The 19,174-nt window shown below is 51.7% G+C and overlaps 2 protein-coding genes across 16 annotated transcripts in view; both read right to left on the reverse strand.

Moving 5' to 3' along the window:
- Window positions 1-278: 278 nt before the first annotated feature.
- Window positions 279-6,702, reverse strand: ROGDI (rogdi atypical leucine zipper). 5 transcript variants are annotated; one of them, XM_023557397.2, is made up of 11 exons: window positions 6,581-6,702; window positions 6,421-6,492; window positions 5,265-5,347; window positions 4,989-5,038; window positions 4,209-4,289; window positions 2,954-3,049; window positions 1,607-1,705; window positions 1,116-1,229; window positions 987-1,036; window positions 759-906; window positions 279-391 (listed from the first exon to the last, which is right to left on the reverse strand). In XM_023557397.2, exons 2-11 carry the CDS (start codon window positions 6,465-6,467, stop codon window positions 350-352), a joined length of 810 nt encoding a protein of 269 aa, XP_023413165.1. In that variant the 5' UTR covers window positions 6,468-6,492; window positions 6,581-6,702; the 3' UTR covers window positions 279-349. The 5 variants fall into 5 exon arrangements, with proteins under 5 accessions (XP_023413165.1, XP_023413164.1, XP_003417781.1 ...); XM_023557396.2 differs by having other exon boundaries at window positions 4,989-5,043; XM_003417733.4 differs by having other exon boundaries at window positions 759-885; window positions 4,989-5,043; window positions 6,581-6,701.
- A 654-nt stretch (window positions 6,703-7,356) lies between these two features.
- GLYR1 (glyoxylate reductase 1 homolog) overlaps window positions 7,357-19,174 on the reverse strand; it is a 42,554-nt gene continuing 30,736 nt past the window's right edge. For 2 of the 11 annotated variants that reach the window (XM_023557394.2, XM_023557395.2), the window contains exons 10-16: window positions 15,863-15,925; window positions 15,565-15,675; window positions 14,794-14,895; window positions 13,842-14,004; window positions 13,370-13,549; window positions 12,915-13,039; window positions 7,358-9,519 (exon numbers count right to left, since the gene is read on the reverse strand). In XM_023557394.2, the coding sequence (XP_023413162.1) occupies window positions 9,445-9,519; window positions 12,915-13,039; window positions 13,370-13,549; window positions 13,842-14,004; window positions 14,794-14,895; window positions 15,565-15,675; window positions 15,863-15,925 (819 nt within the window). In that variant the 3' untranslated portion in view covers window positions 7,358-9,444. Of the gene's footprint in view, window positions 9,520-12,914; window positions 13,040-13,369; window positions 13,550-13,841; window positions 14,005-14,793; window positions 14,896-15,562; window positions 15,676-15,862; window positions 15,926-19,174 lie in introns of all 11 variants that reach the window. The other 9 variants (XM_064295546.1, XM_064295542.1, XM_064295543.1 and 6 more) reach the window with 9 other exon arrangements.

Raw genomic sequence — 19,174 nt, forward strand, 5'->3', positions numbered from 1 at the left:
GGGGGTTGGGGGTGGGGATAGGTTGGGGGGACAGCTCAGCAAGGCAAGGCAAAGGAGAGCCAGCCCAGCTCCACCCTGAGTCCAAAGGTCCCCGTCAGGGCAGAGCTCAGAATGTGGGCCTCCTCTCAGCAGCCTTTTGACCTCCCTCCAGAGCCAGCCCAAACCAGTTTCCCTCCCTCCCAGTGGCCCTAATGTCAGCTCCCATGGGTGTGATGTGAAGGGCAGAGTAAGGCAGAGAGGGAAATAGCCCACAGGGCCCAGGCTCAGACCCAGTGGCACACAGGGTGTGAGGGGTGGGACAGGACGCCCTGGGTCACGTGCCAGGGAGACAGGCTCCTGCGCGCTCTGCTCAGAAGGGTCTATAGCTCCAGTAGCTGGAGAACACGGAGATCTGGGAGGGGGAGCGCAGTCAGTGGTGGTGGGGGGCTCCCTGCAGAGCTTGGCCCCTGGAGGGAGCAGGCCCTGCTGCATTTCCCTGACTCAGGGGAGGTGTTAAGGTCAGCAAAGGGCAGTGTGTCAGGGGAGAGGGTGGTGTTGCCTAGCAATGCTGAGGCTCACTGCCCAGTGGGGTAAGGAGGTACAATGAGCCTTCAGATTTGGGGGCACTTTGGAGGTGCGATAGGAGCCCTCAGAACCCACTCCCTCCCCATCATGGACAAAAGGTCCTGGGGCCCTGAAGGGGTTAGCAGCCCTGCCCCCTCGCTGGTCCCTGTGTGAGAGTGAGCCCTGCCCCCCAACCTGCAGCCCCCATCCCCCACCTTATCCTTGAGCTGCTGGCAGAGCTGCAGAGAGACGGTGAAGAAGACTAGGGCGTCGTTGAGCCAGGGGATCACGCACTCCACCTTGTGCACGTGGCTCACCTCCAATCGCTGCGAGCCCCACTCACTGTGGGGAGTACGAGGGTCCCTGAGGGTGGGCCTGGCCAGCTAAGCCCTCCCCCAAGGTGCTCGAAGATCTCCCTCTGCTCCAGTACCCCACATACTTACAACATGGCCCCGGGGCTGTGGAGCACAGCACCTCCTGCCGGGCGGAAGTTCTAGACAGAGAAGTGGGCAGCGCCGTCAGACCCGCCCACCGGCTGCAGTGTATGGGTGGGCTGGGTGGGGGTCCCTCACCTTGGTGGAGTTGGGCTGCAGGGCATGAAGCTGGTACATGGTCAGGCAGAGTTTGTTGAGGTTGATGTAGACATTCACCAGCAGGTCCGAGGGCAGGTTGGGGGCGAACATCCGCTAAGAGAGGCATGGTGGGCAGTGGGTACAGCGGACCACCACATGGGCCCTCTCCCCCAGGACTGAACAGAGTGGCCACTACACCCTCATCCTTGAGATGCTCCTCCCATGGGCTGGGGCAAAGACGGGCTGCCATATGCCCCATGGGTGCCTCAGGTGTCTTGCCACACCACCAGGTACAGGTACCCCTGACTCAGAGCACGGTTAACATGTTTGGGGTACACAGGATGGAAGTCAAGGACTCCTTCCCAGAAAACCATACATAGAAGCAGAATTCTGACTGACCACAGTTCGGGGATTCCAGGACCCCTGTGTCCCTCCCAGGGTTAATGACCCTGCTCTGTAGGGTCCCTGCCTCCTCCAATAGGGGAACTGACCGTGAGGCCACTAGCAGCAATCTCGGGCAGGGTGAGGGTGGCCGGGGTGGTGAGCCGGTTGCGGGCTCTGGTCAGCTGCAGCATCACGGCATCCATCAGCTAGGGGAGAAGGCAGTCACACTGCTGCATGGGCAGCAGGCCCTGGTTCACTCCTCCCCGGCTCAGGGAGCTTCTTGTGTCAGGCAGGTCTGGGCTAGATCCCAGAGACAAAGTAATGGCAGTTTCCAGTTCCTGCCTTCGGTGGCCCTGCTTCTCAGGTCCTGATGCCCACAGCAGGGGTTTGTTAAAGATGCAGATAGTTGGGCTCCAGCTGGGATGCAGACCAGGATACGTGCACTGTCCACCATCCATTCGGGAGGTTGTGGCATATGGGGCCTGGATGTTGGTCCAATGCAGAGCTATGTCCCAGGGGTGTAAGTGCTTTTGGGATGGGGATGAAAGCAATGAATGCATTTGGAAGAAGAGCCTCTGTCTGGCTTGGGTGCAAAGGCTCTGGGAGGGCTTCCTCGAGGTGATGGGATGGCTGAGTTGAGTCCTTAAGGTGGGCAGCACTATTTTTATAGATGAAGACAGTGAGGCTCAGAGGCCCCTTGTCCAAGACCACACAGCTATTGAATAGGGGAGCCATCTGGAGCCTCTCCCTCAGCCATGGAGCAAAGCCCTGGCTAACTCCTCAGAGTTGGCCTCCTGGCCACTCTCTGGCTGTTGCTATGGGAGTTGGGGTGATCTGGCCCTGGGGAGACAGCAGAAGAATTTGGTGGAGGAATGGGGGCTGGACCTCCTATCCCCTCAGGTGGAAGGGATCTTAGTCCACCTGGTTCCAATTTTTTATAAGAGAAACCAGAAGCCCAGAGAAGGTGGGCGATCCACCTGGGGACACACAGAAAGTCAGGGCAGAGAGAGGATGAGTCCAGGCATCTGATCTCAGCCTTCCTACCACACCAAGTCGATTCACTCTGTAATTGTCGTAAAGGTTGCTTGTACTACTACTACTAGTACTGGCAGCTACCATGAATCGTCATGTTTATCGTTCTAGCCTGTCCCCTTTTACAGGTGAGGAAAATAAGACACAGAGTGGCTACATATGTGACTTGAGGCCACACAGCTTGCAGGTAAGGCCGTGGGACTAGAATCTCACTCCAGAGCCTGGGCTGTAGCCACTATACTGTAACTGATGTGTACCTCGAGAGGTGAAGGGTCAAACTGCAGCTGAGCCTGAGAACATGGGCCCAGGCCCAAGAGTCCAGGCCTTCCTAAGAGCCCTGCAGGCTGAGTCCTCCAGGGGCTCGTTCAGAGGTCAAAGCCAGGGTTGGGCAACCTGCTCTCCCGTCTCTGCTGGTGGCTCACCTTGAGAACTTCAGCTCCTGTCTTGAACTGGTAGCTCTTGTCCCGGTTGGTGAGCAGGTAAATGGCTTGGGTCACATGGTTCCTGGCGTCCTGGATCTGAAAACAGCACCTGGCCTAGGCCTCCGCAGGGAGGCATGACTCCCCACCCTGAGGGCCTGTCCTCCTTGGAGGGGTAAGGTAGGTGCTGCCTGCCTGGCCCAGTTCACTCAATCTCTCATGTGGCAGCTGTGTGCTCCACACTCTCCGAGGCTAGGCCCTGGCTGGGTGCTGGGGATATGGCACAGAGAGGCAGGCTCGGTCCCTGCCCACATATAGCTTTTCTTTTTTTTTTATTGTACTTTAGATGAAGGTTTACAGAGCATATTAGTTTCTCACTAAAGAATACACATATTGTTTTGTGACATGGGTTGCCAACCCCATGACATGTCAACACTCTCCCCTTCTTGAACTCGGGTTCCCTGTTACCAGCTTTCTTGTCCCCTCCAGCCTTCTAGTCCTTGCTCCTGGGCTGGTGTACCCACTTAGTGTCGTTCTGTTTTATGGTCCTCTCTAATCTCTGGCTGAAGAGTGAGCCTCAGGGGTAACTTCAGTACTGAGTTAAAAAGGTGTCCTGGGCCTATACTCTTGGGGTTTCTTGGCTACATTCTAAAGCCAGAGACAGACAGGAACCAGTAGGTAACAAACAGGGTGAGGCCGAAGGAAGGGTAGCCTCTCCAGACAGGGAGTCAGAGGAGGCCCCCAATGGGGTGGCTCTTGAGCCGAGACCCTGTGGTGAGAAGAGCTGGGGGATGAGGACTCCAGTAGAGAGGCTCTCACTAGCAAAGACCCCAAGGTGGAGTCCAGGGTTAGCGAATGGGGGCTGGGTAGGCAGGGCCAGGGGCCATAGCCAAATCTCACTGGAGCTGGTAAGGAGCACGGATTTTGACCTACAAGCTATGAGAAGACCCCAGAGGCTCTGGTCAGGGGAGTAACTTGTTGAGGGGTACTATGAGTGACCACTCCGGCTGCTGTGGGGTAGGGGACCCCTGTGGTTCATGGTGGGACCCAGAGCCCACAGACAGGCAAGCCCTCCACCTCCCAGATGGCACAGCTCTGGGGCCCCAGGCACTGCCTGCACTGGCTTCACTGCTAGGAAATGCCTTCCCAGGCTTGCTGTGGCCACAACACCCCACGGCCAGTCTCTTTCAATGGAGGCCCCAGGCCTGCCCCTACCTGCCCCTGTGGCCTGAGCCCTGGCCAGGAGGGGCTTCGCTACCTGCTGCAGCTTCCACTGTTTGTCCTCCCGGAAGGCGAAGTGTAGCAGCTGGTTGTTCCGGGGCATCTTCAGATTCACATCCTGCAGGATAGGAGTGGGGATCAGGAGGTGGGGGTGGGGTGGGGGGGGAAGAGGGCAGTACAGGGAACACCCTCCCACTTTTGGCCACATTGAGCCCTTGGGCTGGGTGCAGAAAGAGGCAGGGTGTGGTGGCTCATGTCCCCACCACCCCCTGGGGCAGAGGGTCTCCCAAAGCCTTGGCCATTTGGAGGATGAGCAGAAAGGTCAGGAAATAGGAACTCAGGCCCCAAAGGAGCCGTAGAGAAATGAAAGGGAAAAGAGGCCCCGAGAAAGGGGAAGGGCAGGAAAAAGGGGAAGGTGGCAGAAAGGGGAAGGCTGGGAGGAGGTATGTGATTGTGGGCAAACGGGGAATAGCTGCTAAAGGCCAAGAGGCTCAGGCTGGTGATGGGGGCCCCTCGCCCAGCCTTGGTGCCAGGAATGCTAATCTGGTGCCAGCCTAATTCTGACAATACCCACGCTTCACTGGGCCTGGATACTGTGCCAGGCTGTCCACAGAGCTGGCCCTGTCCCGTGCCCTCACGGAACCCACATACCAATCCAGGAGCAAGCACAGGCATGGCTGTCATTTACAAATGAGGAAACTGAGGCCCAGAGAGATCAGGGCCCTGCCCAGAGCCACACAGCAGAGCTGAAATAAGCACAAGACCCCCATCCCCTTCCCCACTGGTAGATGGGCAGGGGACAGGGGGTGGGACTCACCGCCTGGCTCAGCGCATCCCCTTGGAGAGTAAGCACGCCCTTCACTTGGTCTGTGCTGCAACATATGGGGGTCAGAGGGGTGCTCACACCCTACCCCTCCTACCAGTGTTCCTGGTTGTCACAGGATGGACCACGGGCCACGCCTGTCCTGCCCACACCTTGTGCACATCAGAGCTGACATCAGCCTGCAGGGAGGGGCTGTGGCTGTGCCTCCTAACCCCAGAGAGTGCTCCAGGAGTCCCCAGTCCCCATCCCCTGGTTTCCAACTGGGCTCACCCACAGCTGCCCAGGATGAAGTTCTCCTGCTTGGCTGGCCCCTCAGTGCCTGTGCCCGACAGAGTGAAGCGGAGAGAGGCCTCCTGCAGGTCAGAGGAGAGCAAGGGAGGAGGAAAGTCCACATTCAGAAGCTGGGGTAGCTTCCAGCTCTGTCCAAGCTCCAGAACCTTTACCTAATCAAGTCTGCCTAGGAGAACAAAACTGGGGCTAGATGGTGATTGCCAAGCCTTCAGAGCACCTTGCAGTAGCTCTGGCCCCTCCCCAGGGCCTGAGTTTCAGGCTCCGTGGCCAACCTGCTCATTCCATATTCACTGAGATCTCAGCTGAGGTGCTGGGAAGGAGAGGAGCAGAACCAGGGAATAAAAACAGCAATAACTGTAACCAGCAATTCCCAGCCTTACCAAGCTCTGGGCGACACATTTCTGTGCGTTGACTGGCTTATTTTCTTCATCACAGCCCCAAGAGACACTGGTATCTCCTCTTTTTAAAAGAGGAAACAGAGGCCCTGAGAGGCTGAGTAACTTGGCTGAAGTCACCACGCTCTGGACAGGTGGAGAGCCTTCAGATCTCAGATTAAATGCCACCTCTTCAACGGAACCGTTCCTGACCCCCAGGAGGGCTACATCAGGCCCCTGCTGGGCTCGCTCATTCGGGGCCAGCAGTTTTCCTTCGAAGGACTGGGCAACCCCTGCACTCACCTACTTGCTTGTGCGTTGGTGTTAAATGCCACCAAGTAAATTTTGATCCATAGCGATGCCATGTGACAGAGTAGAACTGCCCCATAGGGTTTTCTAAGCTGTAATCTTTACCGGAGCAGATTGCCAGGTCTCTCTCCTGCGGAGCCGCTGGGTGGGTCTGAACTGCCAGCCCTTCGGTTAGCAGGTCAGTGCTTAACCGTTGCGCCACCAGGGCTCCTTTCTTGCTTGTGTAATTACCTAACTATTTGCTTGTGTCGCCCACCACATTACAAGCTCACTGCGGTTAGGGGCCCTGTCTGAGTATCGACGCAGGCGCTCAGTAGACAGGATGGCTGCTGGAACAAGTGGAATAAGAAAACGAGTGGTCGGCATGCCCAGCCGGGAGCCGCGCCTGCAACGGCCCGGGGGCAGGGTGCGGGCAGGCACCGGGCCCGGGTCCGCAAAGCCGGAGGCGTTACCTTGAGGATGTCCTGGAGCTGCCTGAGCACGGCGTGCACCTCATCATGCAGCAGCCAGCGGAACTCTTCTTCCTAGCCGGAGACGACGCAGTCAGAGGCCGGCGGCGCGGAGGGCAGAGGGGAGCCCCGGCCCGGACCCCGCGTGCCGGCCGCGCCTCACCAGCATCGCTCGCTCCGCCGCCGTAGCAGCCATCGCAGTCGCCATCGCTGGCCGCCGCCGAACACCCGTCACCCGCCCGCAGCCCTCAGCCCGCCACCCGCAGCCCGTCGGCCCTCAGCGCCTCAGGCCCCGCCCCCTGTCCTGCCATCAATTGGCCGAGCGGGCACCAGCCCCGCCCCAAGCCCGTCTCTGGGTCGGCGATTGGCCAGTTCCTCTAGGCCCGCCCGGCTCACGAGACCTGCGGGCGCCCAGAGGCTGGTGATTGCGCTACTGTAGCCCTCCCTCGGCGGCTGCGCGAACCCGGCTTGCGCCAGTTCGTTCGGGACGCCGTCAGCGCCTGCCTCGGGGCTCTGAGTCCGTATTTACACCGGCTGTGGGTCGGTACGCGGTGACGCTTGTCTCGTCCCTCCCCGGCTCTGATAGGACGCCCTTCTTTACTCACACCCCGTGATTGGATAACGTGGTTTCGCTGCGCCCGGTGATTGGGCCCTGCGACGGTCTATTGTCGCTCGGCCGCCCCATTGGGCGCCTGGGCCCCGGGGCTCTCCGCGGACGGCCAGGATTGGGTCCGCTAGGGCACTGACCGGTCCGCACCAATCGGTGTCTGTCCCCGTCACACGCCGGGGTCTGTGGACCGGGTCTCTCTGCGCAGTTAGCCATCTCCGCACTCACCCTCCCTCTCACCACACCAGCAGGAGCTCCAGGAGGCCCGGCCACCCCCCGCCCTGCATGTCCCTGCTGCAGACCAGGGCCACCGAGACAATCGACTCACGCCGCACAACTATGTTACCAAGAAATGTTTTATTTTTCTTGCAGTAGCTTTGTTAATTGCACAAAATCATGTTGTTTTTGCCATTTAAACATTATCACACATTCCTATTCTGAAAAACAAATGTTCATTAAAAACAAAGCAAAAATAAAAATTCACAACCTTAATCACCTAGAAGAATTGTCATTTAAAGGAAGTTTAAAGGAAAAATAAATGGGGTGCGGGTAGAGGAGAGGCTTTTCTTACAAGCTTTTTCACAAGTGTCACATTTTCTCTTTAAAAGGGAAAGATTTCAAAATAAAGGTGAAATAGCTTAAACAGAAATATTCATAAAAAGGAACTTTACAGAATTGTCAACAATATTTAGACAACATTGACTAACCAGTTTCATTACAGCACCCCCCACCCCCCTCCCCCGTGTGTCCGACCAGGACAACAGGCTTTGTGTTCAGACAGAAATGAGTTGAAACCCAAATTACAAACGGTGCCAAAAACTGGACAGGCATCTCCCCTGCCCTCCCCCCATGGCCTCAGATCATCTAATAATCAGTGAAAAAGGGCCAAGGTTGTGCCAGGCGGGAACCCACACCAGTGTGGCCACAAGGTTTTTTAAATATATATATATAATTATATATTTCCCTATAAATGCTGACGTTCTGCAAATTGTGGCTTTGGAAAAACCAACCCATGTTGAGGGAGAAAAAGCTGACATCCCGTGTGTGACTTCTCCTTGTTCTTCTGCAACATTCCAACCCCACTCTGGTCCCCTATCCAAGGAAAAATGCTAGGGCCTCGAGGATGTCTGAACTCTGTCTTCTGAGGGTTAGGTCAGGTCAGGTCAGGTCAGATCCAGTTCTCCTCCTCCCTGATCCACGGAACCCCAGGCTGGGAAGCCCGAAGATCATGATGCTGGCTGGAGGGAAAACACTCTTTCCTCTCAAGAGCTAAGCCTAAGAAATGGTCCATCAGGCTGGATGTGGGCCAAAGACAGCACAGAAAGAAATACTGTCCCTCTGGGAGGAGAGGGGGAAGGACAGGGTGGGGGCAGCATGCAGGGGACTTGTGCAGGGAAGGGCAGGCAGCTGGGAGAAGGCAGGGCCGCGTGAAGGGCCAGGTCAGAGCAGCTCTCCAGAGCCAGTTGAAGAGTCTGTGGCATAACGGAAACAGGAAGGAGCCCATCTCCCCCAATCACTCTTCACTCCTCACTGGCAGCCCTCAGAGTCCCTTTCCCAAGGGCTGGAATGCAAATCCAAATACTAAAACAGTCTGGTGAGAAGCAAGCTCCCACTACACTGACAAAAGGAACTCTGATCCCAGCCCAGGGCTCCGCAGTGCTGGCGACTCCTGGGACAGGTGTTGGGAGTAGCGAAGAGGGCAGGGCTTCCACGAAGCTCACCCAAGGGCTGGCTACTTTCTGCCCTCCCTGGAAAGCCACTGCCCTGTCTCTGCTGGACTTTGCCAAACTCTCTTCAGCTCACAAAGGCATTTATGAAGAGGTGGTAGCACACTGGTAGCTTAAACATGAAAATCCTTATCAGCTGGTCACCTGATGTTGGCAGTCCCACAAGACTCTCCTTCTGGAGTCTTGCTGGCTCATTTTGGCCCAGAGCCTCTACCTACAGGGGGTCCAGTAGGTTGTGAACATGACTACAGCCTCCTCACTCTGTGGAAGCTGTCGGGAGCCTTCCAACTCTCACTGCTGATTCCAGTTCCTTGGCTGGAAGGGGTCTGAGATAAGACAAACTGAGAAGAAGAAAAAAAGCCAGGTAGCAGTTTCTGGACAGCCTCTATCCTGGAGCGAGAGCCTGTGTGTTTGTGTGTGTGTCTGTGTGTATATACACAACCACCTAGTCCAGGGGCCAGTGCCCAGCTCGAGAGCTTTCCCACAAGCCAATTCTGCTAGCAGCCCTCCCTCCCCAGGACATCCAGGGGAGTGGTGCTGTATGCTGCGCTGATGGCAAGTCTCAAAGTCTGTAGAAAAGGAAATGGAGACAGGTGGACTGGTCCAGAGCTAAGTCCCAGGACCCTGACCCCGTGTGAGGAAGAGGGGGTCAGAGGGAATATTGGAGGGGTGGGGGTAGGGGGCGTAGACAGCTTAGTGTATATAGGCTCGGTACACGGCAGACATATCATTGTCAGACTGGTCCAGTGCCTTGGCTCTTTTGTACACCTGGAAAACAAGAGATGGGGATCAGCCTCTGGCCATGGAGCTGACTTAAAGACACGGACCTGATTCTGGAGGCCGTTCCAGGTGCAGCTAAGCAGGGAGGTTCTGGAATTGAGACTAGGTATAAACCCTGGCTCCCCTACCTACTAGCTTGACATGGGGCAAAGTATCTGAGCTTCTCTGCTTCAGCCATTGCCCTTCCTTCACTGGGACAGTATGAGGATGAAATGTAGTAAGAGGTGTGAGTGCTCAATGTGCTGTGCTGTCAGTTGTGACAGCAATGCCCCCTTCTGCTCAGGACCCTCCAAGGCCCTCCCGTTTTACTCTCTGGCCTTTGCCCCTATGCCTGGACCACTAGTCCCACTGTGAAGCTATCCCCTGCCCCATTAGCTCACAGGCCTTTCCTGCCCACGCCACCTCAAAGAGCGGTTGCATCCCAGCTGCATCTATCTATGGACTGGTTTTTTTAAAAATCTTATTTCTCACTCTCTGAAATTCTTAACTTGCTTAAATGTCTGTGTGCTTATTTTGTATCTCCTTCCATTAAAATGGAAGCTCCACAGGAAGGGAAGGAGCTGAGCACCAACATGTCCTCAGAGCCTGCAACAGTGCCTGGCAGTTAACAGTGATCCAGAGACACTAGGTGCGTATGTGAGAGGGTGGGGAGAATTAAAGAGCCACTGCTGACAGGGCACTATGACATCTAGTCGTGCTGAGGCAAGATTTTCTGCTTGCTTGCTTGTGTTTTAAACATAGTCCAGTTGGGGTCACGATGACTAAATAGGTGACGTGATGACTGTTATAGCTCAGGTGTAAACACTGGAAGAACCCGGAGCCCGCTCTTGGCACCCTCTGCTCTCAGGCTCTCTGTGACTCCTAAGTGGGTCTGAAGGGGCAGGCACAGGGCTAAGGAGAGCAGCCAGCAACACCCTGGCTTCTCTGGGGGGTGGATCCTGCCACCCTGCCTTTGGTCAGCACCTAAGGTGCTAGACAAGAGCCCAGGGATGTCTGCTCAACTGGGGTGCAGACCCTTGTGGGAGGCCATTATTGTGGAGAGGGTGCATGACAGACAACATCTGTTTTCAGAAAGCTGTGACGGAACCCTCCCCAGAGAATGGCAACCAAGTCTCATTCCTTCTCCCTAGCACACCTTCAAGAGAGGCACTGACCTGGTAGATGTTCTTTTCAGCCCCGCTGTGGCAGAAAGCCTGGGAGAGCCTAGATGCTTGACCAACCCTCCTCCCAATCACAACTATAAACTCTGGACCAAATACAAACTCCCCATAGGCCCCGCAGGGACAAGCAGACAGATTCTGGAGGGGTCTTGGTACTTGGAAGGAGGATGCCGCAGGGATGGGTTTTCATTGTTTCTTTTTGCCTGAAGGTAGGCTGTAGCTTGCACAGGCAGGGCAGCTAAGCCTGCAGCTTTTTGGGCCTGAAGAATCAGAGGCCGGAGTCTGGGGCAACCACAGCCACTAGAAACTGAGGGAGGGATCCTAGAAAGGAGAGCACCAGAGAGCGAAATCCCAAAAATTCCCCATGTAAACTCTGCCCAATCTCTGGCTGACCCCTTTCACATGCAGGACAGAGCTCAACAGCCTGACCAGGAATCGAAAAACTGAACTGAGGTTTGAGTTGCTGGTGAACAGTTTGCAGTTTGAGTCCAACCAGGTTAACGCCTTGCTATTATATCAACAATAAAAATGCAACACTTTTTGTTGGAATAAAATAGAATCCAGAGTCTCCACGACATAATCTTTACAATGTCCGGGACATAATCCAAAATTACTCAATATATGAAGAAACAGGAAAATGTGACTCATTTTCATGTGAAAAGATAAGCAACAGAGACTGACCCTGAGGAGACCCAGATATCAGAATTAGAAGACAAAGATTTAAAAGCAATTATTATCCTTAGGCTTAAGGACATGAAGGAAAATATGTTCACAATAAAGGAAGAGACAGGGTATCTCAGCAGAGAAACTACATAAAAAAAGGAACCAATGGAACTTCTAAAACTGAAAAACAAACAATTTATGCAGAATGGAGATGACAAATGAAAGCATCAGTGAAAGACTGGATCATTTATACAGATTCTACTGGAGCTCTGGTGGCACAATGGTTAAAAAGCTCAACTGCTAACCAAAAGGTCGGAAGTTTGAATCCACCAGTCACTTCTTGGAAACCCTATGGAGCAGTTCTACCCTGTCCTATAGGGTCACAATGAGTCAGAATCAACTCGACGGCAATGGTTTTGTTTTTTTTTTAATCCAAGGAAAAGAGAAAGAAGGGCTTGAATGTCCGAGGACTTCTCATCCAAAAACAATGGAGGTCAGATGACAATGGACCCATATCTTTAAAGTGATGGAAGTAAAAACAAGCCCACACAACAACATAACTGTTAACTCAGAAGGAAGGCTCAAAAGAGACCTTTTGAGGTAAAAGAAAACTAAGAGAATTTGCCACCGGAAGATCTGTATTACAAGAAATGTTAACGGAATTCTTCCAGCTGGAAGGAAATAATACTAGATGGAACCCTGGTTCTATAGGAAAGGATAAAGAAGAGCACTGGAAAGGGTAAATCTAGAGAAATATAAAATTATCTTCCTCTTAATTTCTTTAGCATACATGTAACCACTTAAAGCATAAAATCACAGTACTGTCTGGGGTCTCAAACACAGGTAAATATAATACACAGGACATTACTTTAGAGCAGTGGTCCTCAACTGGTAGAGATTTTACCCCCAGAGGACATGTGGCAATACCTGGAGACATTCTGATTGTCACAATTGAGGGGGTGGCCAGGGTACTGCTAAACATTCCACAATGCACAGGACAGCCCCCCATCACAAAGTATCAATAGTGTGGAGGCTGAGAAACCCTGCTGCAAAAGATGGGACATGTTAAATGGATCTTGACGGTTGCAAGGTTTCTGCGTTTTACGTGAAGTGGTACAATATTAACTCTAAGTAGACCATGATATGCACACAGGAACAGTTAACAGGCCAGTAAATAAGATAAAATGAAATTCTAAAAAATATTCAAATAATCCAAAAGAAGGCAGAAAAGGGGAAAGAGACAGACAAAAGACAGAAGTGGCAAACAGAAATCAAGTGATAAAACGGCAGCTCCGTATCCAACCACATCACAATTCTCACAAGACCCTGAACTTGTGGTTCACACTATTTGGTGGTCAGAAACTCCCATGCTCCATTGAGAAATTAATCAAAAAATTTGTTTCCAAGCCAATGAATCCTATAGAGTCAGAGCAGAGGGAACTCAAAAAGCACCTCACAGAGATGCTTCCCCAACTCGGGCCACTCTTGGAACCCTTCAGAAGTAGCTGCAGTTGAAGGTGGCCTCACTGACAGAAAGGTACACAGTACAGGAGCTGGTACCTCATTGGCTGCAGCTGCCATAGGAGTTGGATGGTTGACAGCATCACCCAGAGCAATGGCTAAGCGCAGGTCCTTTTGAATGTATTTCAGGTAGAAATCAGGCTTAAAGTTCCCTTGTAGGATATCTGAGGAAAAAAAATCACTCATCAGAAGTAATAAAAGGACCATAAATAAGAAAACATCTGCAGAAGCAACAGGGCTAGCCACCTAGCATTCCCAACTTGTCTAACCCTTTTGGTCCCTCTAAGTCCTGAGCCTGTGCCCTCAAATCTCTTCCACAGTCTCTCTAGAAGTCCTTGGACTGAGGGCATATACTGACTGGAGAGAGTCCTTCTTTCACCCCCAGTGAGGCCCTGAAGAAGAAACTGTCTTGTGGCAGGAAGCAGCTGCCTGACCCAGTTCCCTACTGTGATGAATTAGTAAAATGGGTGAAGAGAGGCCAAAGGCAGCTTTACTTTGGCACTTCTGGTCCAGGAAGATGCTGGCCAACTGTCCCTGATTGAGGATGTCCAAGAGTGTCTGCTGGGACTGGCCTGTCACTTGGGCCAGGGTCAGGCCCTCGGCGATGGTGGCCATGAAGCTCCCCTGGACCATGTTCACGATGAGCATCATCTTGGCTGCATTGCCAACCTCACCTGCAAAGAGTCACAGTCACTTCCATGAATTCTGCAGGCGAGCAGTTTCTGCCCCACCCTCAGCCCTGCTCAGACCCACCCTCCAGCCCTCTGGGCCCATCTCTTCACCAAGGAGGGGCCCCATGCACCTGCCCCCAACAGAACTGGCTCTTCCTCCTTCTGGGCACTGACTGTGCAGGCCAGAGGAAACCTCCCATGGGGCCCCAGCAGAGGCTGTGCTGGGCAGCTGCAGCTGTCAGTGTGGTCTGGGGGAGTGTGGCCTGAAGTGACACGATGGTGCCAGGAGTGTTACCTAGGAAGAAGGAGGTCTTCCCCATGGCCTGGAAGCAGCTGCTGCAGTCCTCATACAGGCCCCTGTCTCCGGCTGCTAAGATCACCAGCATCCCATCATTAGACAGCTGCTGGTTCCCTGAGACGGGGGCTTCCAGAAAGCGGCCCCCCCTGGACACAATCACCTGGGAAGGAAAGTCACAGCTCTTGGAACCCTGCCTCTCTCACAGGGTCCACGTGGGGAGCACATGGGATAGGGAGTACAGAGGGCCCTCAGGCAGGTGTCTTGCAACCTGGGAACACATCTGTTCACCATCCCCACAACAGAGTTAAGGGGTGCAAGCTCTGAGCCGTCCACTGAGGCCCCAGAGCCAAGGAAGGGCTAGACGGACTGTCCTCCAATGGACACACAAACCACACGGCAGTAAATAGAGACGCTGGAGCCTCCTTGGAGGCGCCCACTTACCCTGCATCTTCTTACAAAGACGAAAGAATATCACCAACTGTGACTTTTGCAGTGTCATCTGTTTATTCAGTAGGGGGCCTGCCTAGGGTGGTGGTCGAACATACCATCCCTATATTGCCCTTTCTGACTTTAGCCCCCCTACAGAACATTCATGGGGTCCAGAAGCCACTGCTCCCTCATGTGGGCCCAGAAACTCAGGGAGGAGCAGTACTTTTCCACCATGTCAACTGGAGATAGCTGCTCAAACCAAAAAGGCCATGCTGGCAGCCTGGACCACTTCTCATTGTGAGGGGTCAGCTGCAGGGCCCAGTGCCCAGCTCAGCTGGACAGCAATCTCCTACAGCCGTTCCGACCTGCTGCAGCTTTGAAGTAGAATGTGAAGGCCAGCTAGTCCTAAGGCTACTTGTCTCCAAGGGTCACAAAGTTGCCAACACTTGGGTCTGTTCACTCTGGGTTGTGGGCTCCAATTGAAAGGGTGTTGGAGGGCCAGCCCAAACTAGGCTGCTACCTGTGCCAGCTCGGTAACTGTGTCTGCGTCCACTGTTGACATGTCCACATAACACTTCCCGGGGCGGATCCCTTGCAGCACACCACTGGGGCCCAGCACCAGCTGTGGGGACACAAGGGAGAAGCAATAGCCCAGGCTCTCAGCCAATTGCCCAGCAAGCCCCTCAGGCCCCAGATCAGAATCCTGCTGCCTTTTGGGCACATTTCCCAATTAGGAGCTAACTACTAAGACTGAAAAGGGAAGCGTAATTAAAAAAGCAAGGGAAATAGAAGTATTTCCAGTAGGTTCTCATTCATCTTTAGAAAGGATATTTGTGTGTTTCTTTTCATTAAAAACATCCCAGTTAAAAAAGGAACCACAGTGTTTATTTTTTAGGTCTTCTTTGGCTTTACTTGGATTAGATTAGCCACCAGTTCAACAAGATGACTACTTTCATCTATGTTTGAACTTTTAGGGCATACAAATACAGTGACAGCTAAACACAGGAACTTGGCACATAGACCAAAGGCACACTCAGCCCAAAAGCTTCCAGCTCAACAAGAATACATGGAACCCTTTCAGCCTAGACCTCTGGGACCCTGGTGGTTTTCAGTCATTATTCTGAAGGAAAGGAAGCCCGCATTCAGTTGAACACCCTTCACAAAGGGAGATGGCCCCAGGTGGAAAATTCCATCCCCACCTGCAGACACTCACTCTGTGTGCTAGGGAGAAGGGGGGCAAGCTGGCCAGCTTCCCTGGCTACAGCCTGGGGAGGGAGGGAGGGATCCTTACGTCCTTGGCTGCCTTGGGATCCGACACGCAGGCGAACGTGATGTCGCAGGTTGAGACGACTTCAGCGGGGGTCCTTCCTAGGCGGGCCCCCTCCTGAATGAACAGATCACACTGCAAAAGTCACAGATGCCAATGTGAGCCACAGGGAGCACATAACAAACGTGCCAGCCAGGCCAGAGATGCAGTGACCAGCCCTCCTCGCCACCTCCCAAGGTGGAGCAGGATCCCAGAGCTAGAGGTTCAACTTCCTGAGGGAAGGGAACGGGCCTCTTAAGGACTGTGTTGTGTCTTTGCATACCTGGTGCCTAGATCGATGTTCTACTTCACAGAAAGCACAAAACAAGTGTCTGTTGTTGGGTTCCTGTTTGAAGAACAGGATGTTGAACAGTACCTGTCCCCAGCCCCGCTGTGGTTGTCTTTGCTGTGGCAGAACCCATGCCACAGCCCAGAGCTACCAGTGCAGTGCTGGGGAATCAGGTCTGGGCACAGAGGCTTCTATCCTGGCTGATGTTCCTCACTGAGCAATTCTCTGCCAGGCTGAGACTTCTGGGGGTCTAAAAGTGCTAACTCTTCTGATAATTAAAATCACCCAGAACATCCCATGACAAAACACATCCTTAGTATTTTTTTCCACAAGCATTTAACAAAGTAATGAGAATAATTGTGTCTACCATTTGACATTTATTTTTATATTTTATATGATTCAAATTTATCCATACTGTTGTGGTCTTGGAAACTCTGGTGGCGTAATGGTTAAGTGCCGTGGCTGCTAACCAAAGGGTTGGCAGTTCGAATCCACCAGGCACTCCTTGGAAACTCTATGGGGCAGTTCTACTCTGTCCTATAGGGTTGCTATGAGTCAGAATCGACTCAACGGCACTAGGGTTGTGGTCTTTGATAATTACCATTTACAATGGATGGCTGCAAAACATTCCATTGAGATACACCTCAATTTACCAAACTGTTCCCCTACAGTTTGACGTCTAGCCTGATATCAAGTTTTAATTAGGGACACTCAACAAACACTTTGTGTACAAAACTTCCCTTCTTTGTTTCAAATTTACACCCTCATAATTTAACAGAATAAAACTGGTTCCAAACTGTTCTAAAGTACTGATAACACTAAGACAAATGGCTTTCCCACAGGGCTGTGCAACTTATAATGATCATCAGCAAGGTCTCAAATGACCAGCACTGAGCCTATCATTTAAAAACAACAAATAAGCCTGCATAAATACATTTTAAACTTATCCTACTTCATAATTTAGCCAGCGAAAAAACGGCAACTTCTGGTTTGACATATTTTGAATATGCCTGATTATCAAACCATTTTTACACCTTTGTTTACTGTGTTCCTTCTTCTGTGAGCTATGTTTGTCTTAGAGTTACCAAGCAATGTGCTTAATAAAATCAATGCACTACTCATTCTATCAAAAATGTGTTGATCTTTTTCTTAAGTGACTTTGATTGCTTCTGGGCTTAGAGACCAAAACCAAACGAAACCCATTGCTGTTATGTTGATTTCGATTCACAAAGACCCTACAGGACAGAGTACAACTGCTTCAGACGGTTTCCAAGAAGTGGCAAGTGGATTAGAACTGCTGACCTTTTGGTTAGCAGCCGAGCTCTTTACCATTGCACGACCAGGGCTCCAGGCTTAGAAAGGCCTATGTAAATATTTTATTTAATTTCTTCTGGAAACATTAATTCAGTAATCTATCTGGCATATATTTTAGTATGTGGTAGGAAGTAGACTGATATTTCCCTAAATTTCTTCTAACCAAACATAATTTACTGACTAATCCTTCATTCTGTTTCACTGATTTGCAAGGATGCCATTTTTCTCTGAGTAACTCCTAGGCTATTAGACTGATTCCTATTCCTACAAGTGCATTGTCATGGCTTTTTAGTACTACAGCTTTCATACTACGTTTTAAGCTTTGCTTGGGAGAGTCCTTCTCACCACTCTTCTTTCGAAAAATTTAAAAATGTTTCCTATTTAGCATTCCCAAAGAACCAGAGAGTCATTTTTGTCAGGACCCTTTAAGAAATTACATGAGAATTGTAGCAGAATTAGATTAAAACTGCTTTTGAAAGCTAACATGTACTAAATAATTTGTGCAGGCATGGTGCTAGGTACTTTCATCATCTCATTAAAACCTCCACACCGCTATGAAGGAGGTGCTTTTGTTAATATCATTTTAATATTTACATTTAAAGGCAACTTGCTCAGGAGGTCTGTGGCAGAGCTGTGCCAGGTCCTTAACTGCTCTCTGCTCTACTGCCTTCCCATAAATTAAATCAAATGACCATTTAGGTTTCCCAGTGACTGGGGGTACTTATATCTAAGGGGGCTACACTTATAACACAAACCCTCTAATTCTCCTGATGTTCTAACAAACAAGTCTGCACAAGTGTTCTGGCCACCCTGCTCTTCGGCCATAGGGGGGACTTGGAAGAATATTTGAGTTGCAAGGTAACCAGCTAATGGGGCCTCTGAGACCTCGCTGCTGGCTCAGACACCCGCAGTGCCAACCCTTTGTCCAGCGCCTGACACCCCCATGCCTTTGCTTGGTCCTCAGTGCCTGTTTTCCCTGGGACCCCTTTCAACTCTCTAATCATTTCCTTGTTACTTTGGAAAAGGGCTTTTTCTCAGCAAAGTGAGTTTTTTACTTTGCCTAGAATGTTCCTGTTAATGAGCATTGTTAGCTCTGACACTCCTCTAGTGAGCACACCTCCTGTAAGTTCTCCCCACCGCCGTGCATTCGCAGGGCTGCCGTAATGCTGCTCTGCACACACATGGGTGCTAACCCATTCCCTGAGCCACCCGCAACCACATCATGCTCTTCAGCAAGCTGGTACTCTTCTGTTCTCTTTTCCTTTGTTCCTGGCGATAGGTACAGTGCTTTATTTTCCTGGTACTCAGACTGTGGCTCCTCACCTCTTCTTGGAAGAAGCCATGGACCACCTCAGTCTGAGACACTTTTAAACCTATGCTGTCTGCTACCACCAACCCTAGCCAAACGAGGCTATTTAAACTTAAATAAAACTGAAAACCTGGTTCTTCACTCACACTAGTCATATTACAAGTGTCCAATGGTCACTTGCGGACAGTGCAGATACAGAACATTCCCATCACCACGGAGTGTTCTAGTGGATAGCGCTGATCAACACAAACGAAACAGAATATACTGCGGCCACTGAAAAGAACGACACAAATCTATACACATTCCACGTGAACGGAATTCATGATGTACACACACACACACACACACTCCCCCCAAACAACAGAATACATGTGGCCACTGAAAGAATGAAACAGAGCTATCTATATGGACTTAATGTGAGCGGAATTCATGATATATGGACAGACGCACATCAAGCAACAGAGAAAAGAAGGAAAGAGATATCCATTTGCAATCGATGTGAACGGAGTTAACAATATATGTCAACACACACACATGCAGGTAACAGCAGGGAGTGGGGGTTTTCCTCTCATTGTATACCCTCGGGTATTTTTAACATTTGGTCTCTGTAACATCCTAAGCTCATATACTTACATTTCTATCTCCCTGAACTTTGCAGGTGCTTGGTTGCTCCTACTCTATCA

The sequence above is a fragment of the Loxodonta africana genome, chromosome 12 (assembly GCF_030014295.1).
Source record: "Loxodonta africana isolate mLoxAfr1 chromosome 12, mLoxAfr1.hap2, whole genome shotgun sequence".
NCBI lineage: Eukaryota > Metazoa > Chordata > Mammalia > Proboscidea > Elephantidae > Loxodonta > Loxodonta africana.

Excerpts from the sequence above, each read along its gene's own strand:
- ROGDI (XM_023557396.2), bottom strand. The coding sequence starts at position 6,625 with ATGGCGACTGCGATGGCTGCTACGGCGGCGGAGCGAGCGATGCTG. Across the intron at positions 3,050-4,208 it reads AACAGTGGAAGCTGCAGCAG|ATCCAGGACGCCAGGAACCA; the intron begins GTAGCGAAGCCC and ends TGCTGTTTTCAG. Across the intron at positions 1,037-1,115 it reads TGCAGCCCAACTCCACCAAG|AACTTCCGCCCGGCAGGAGG; the intron begins GTGAGGGACCCC and ends TTCTCTGTCTAG.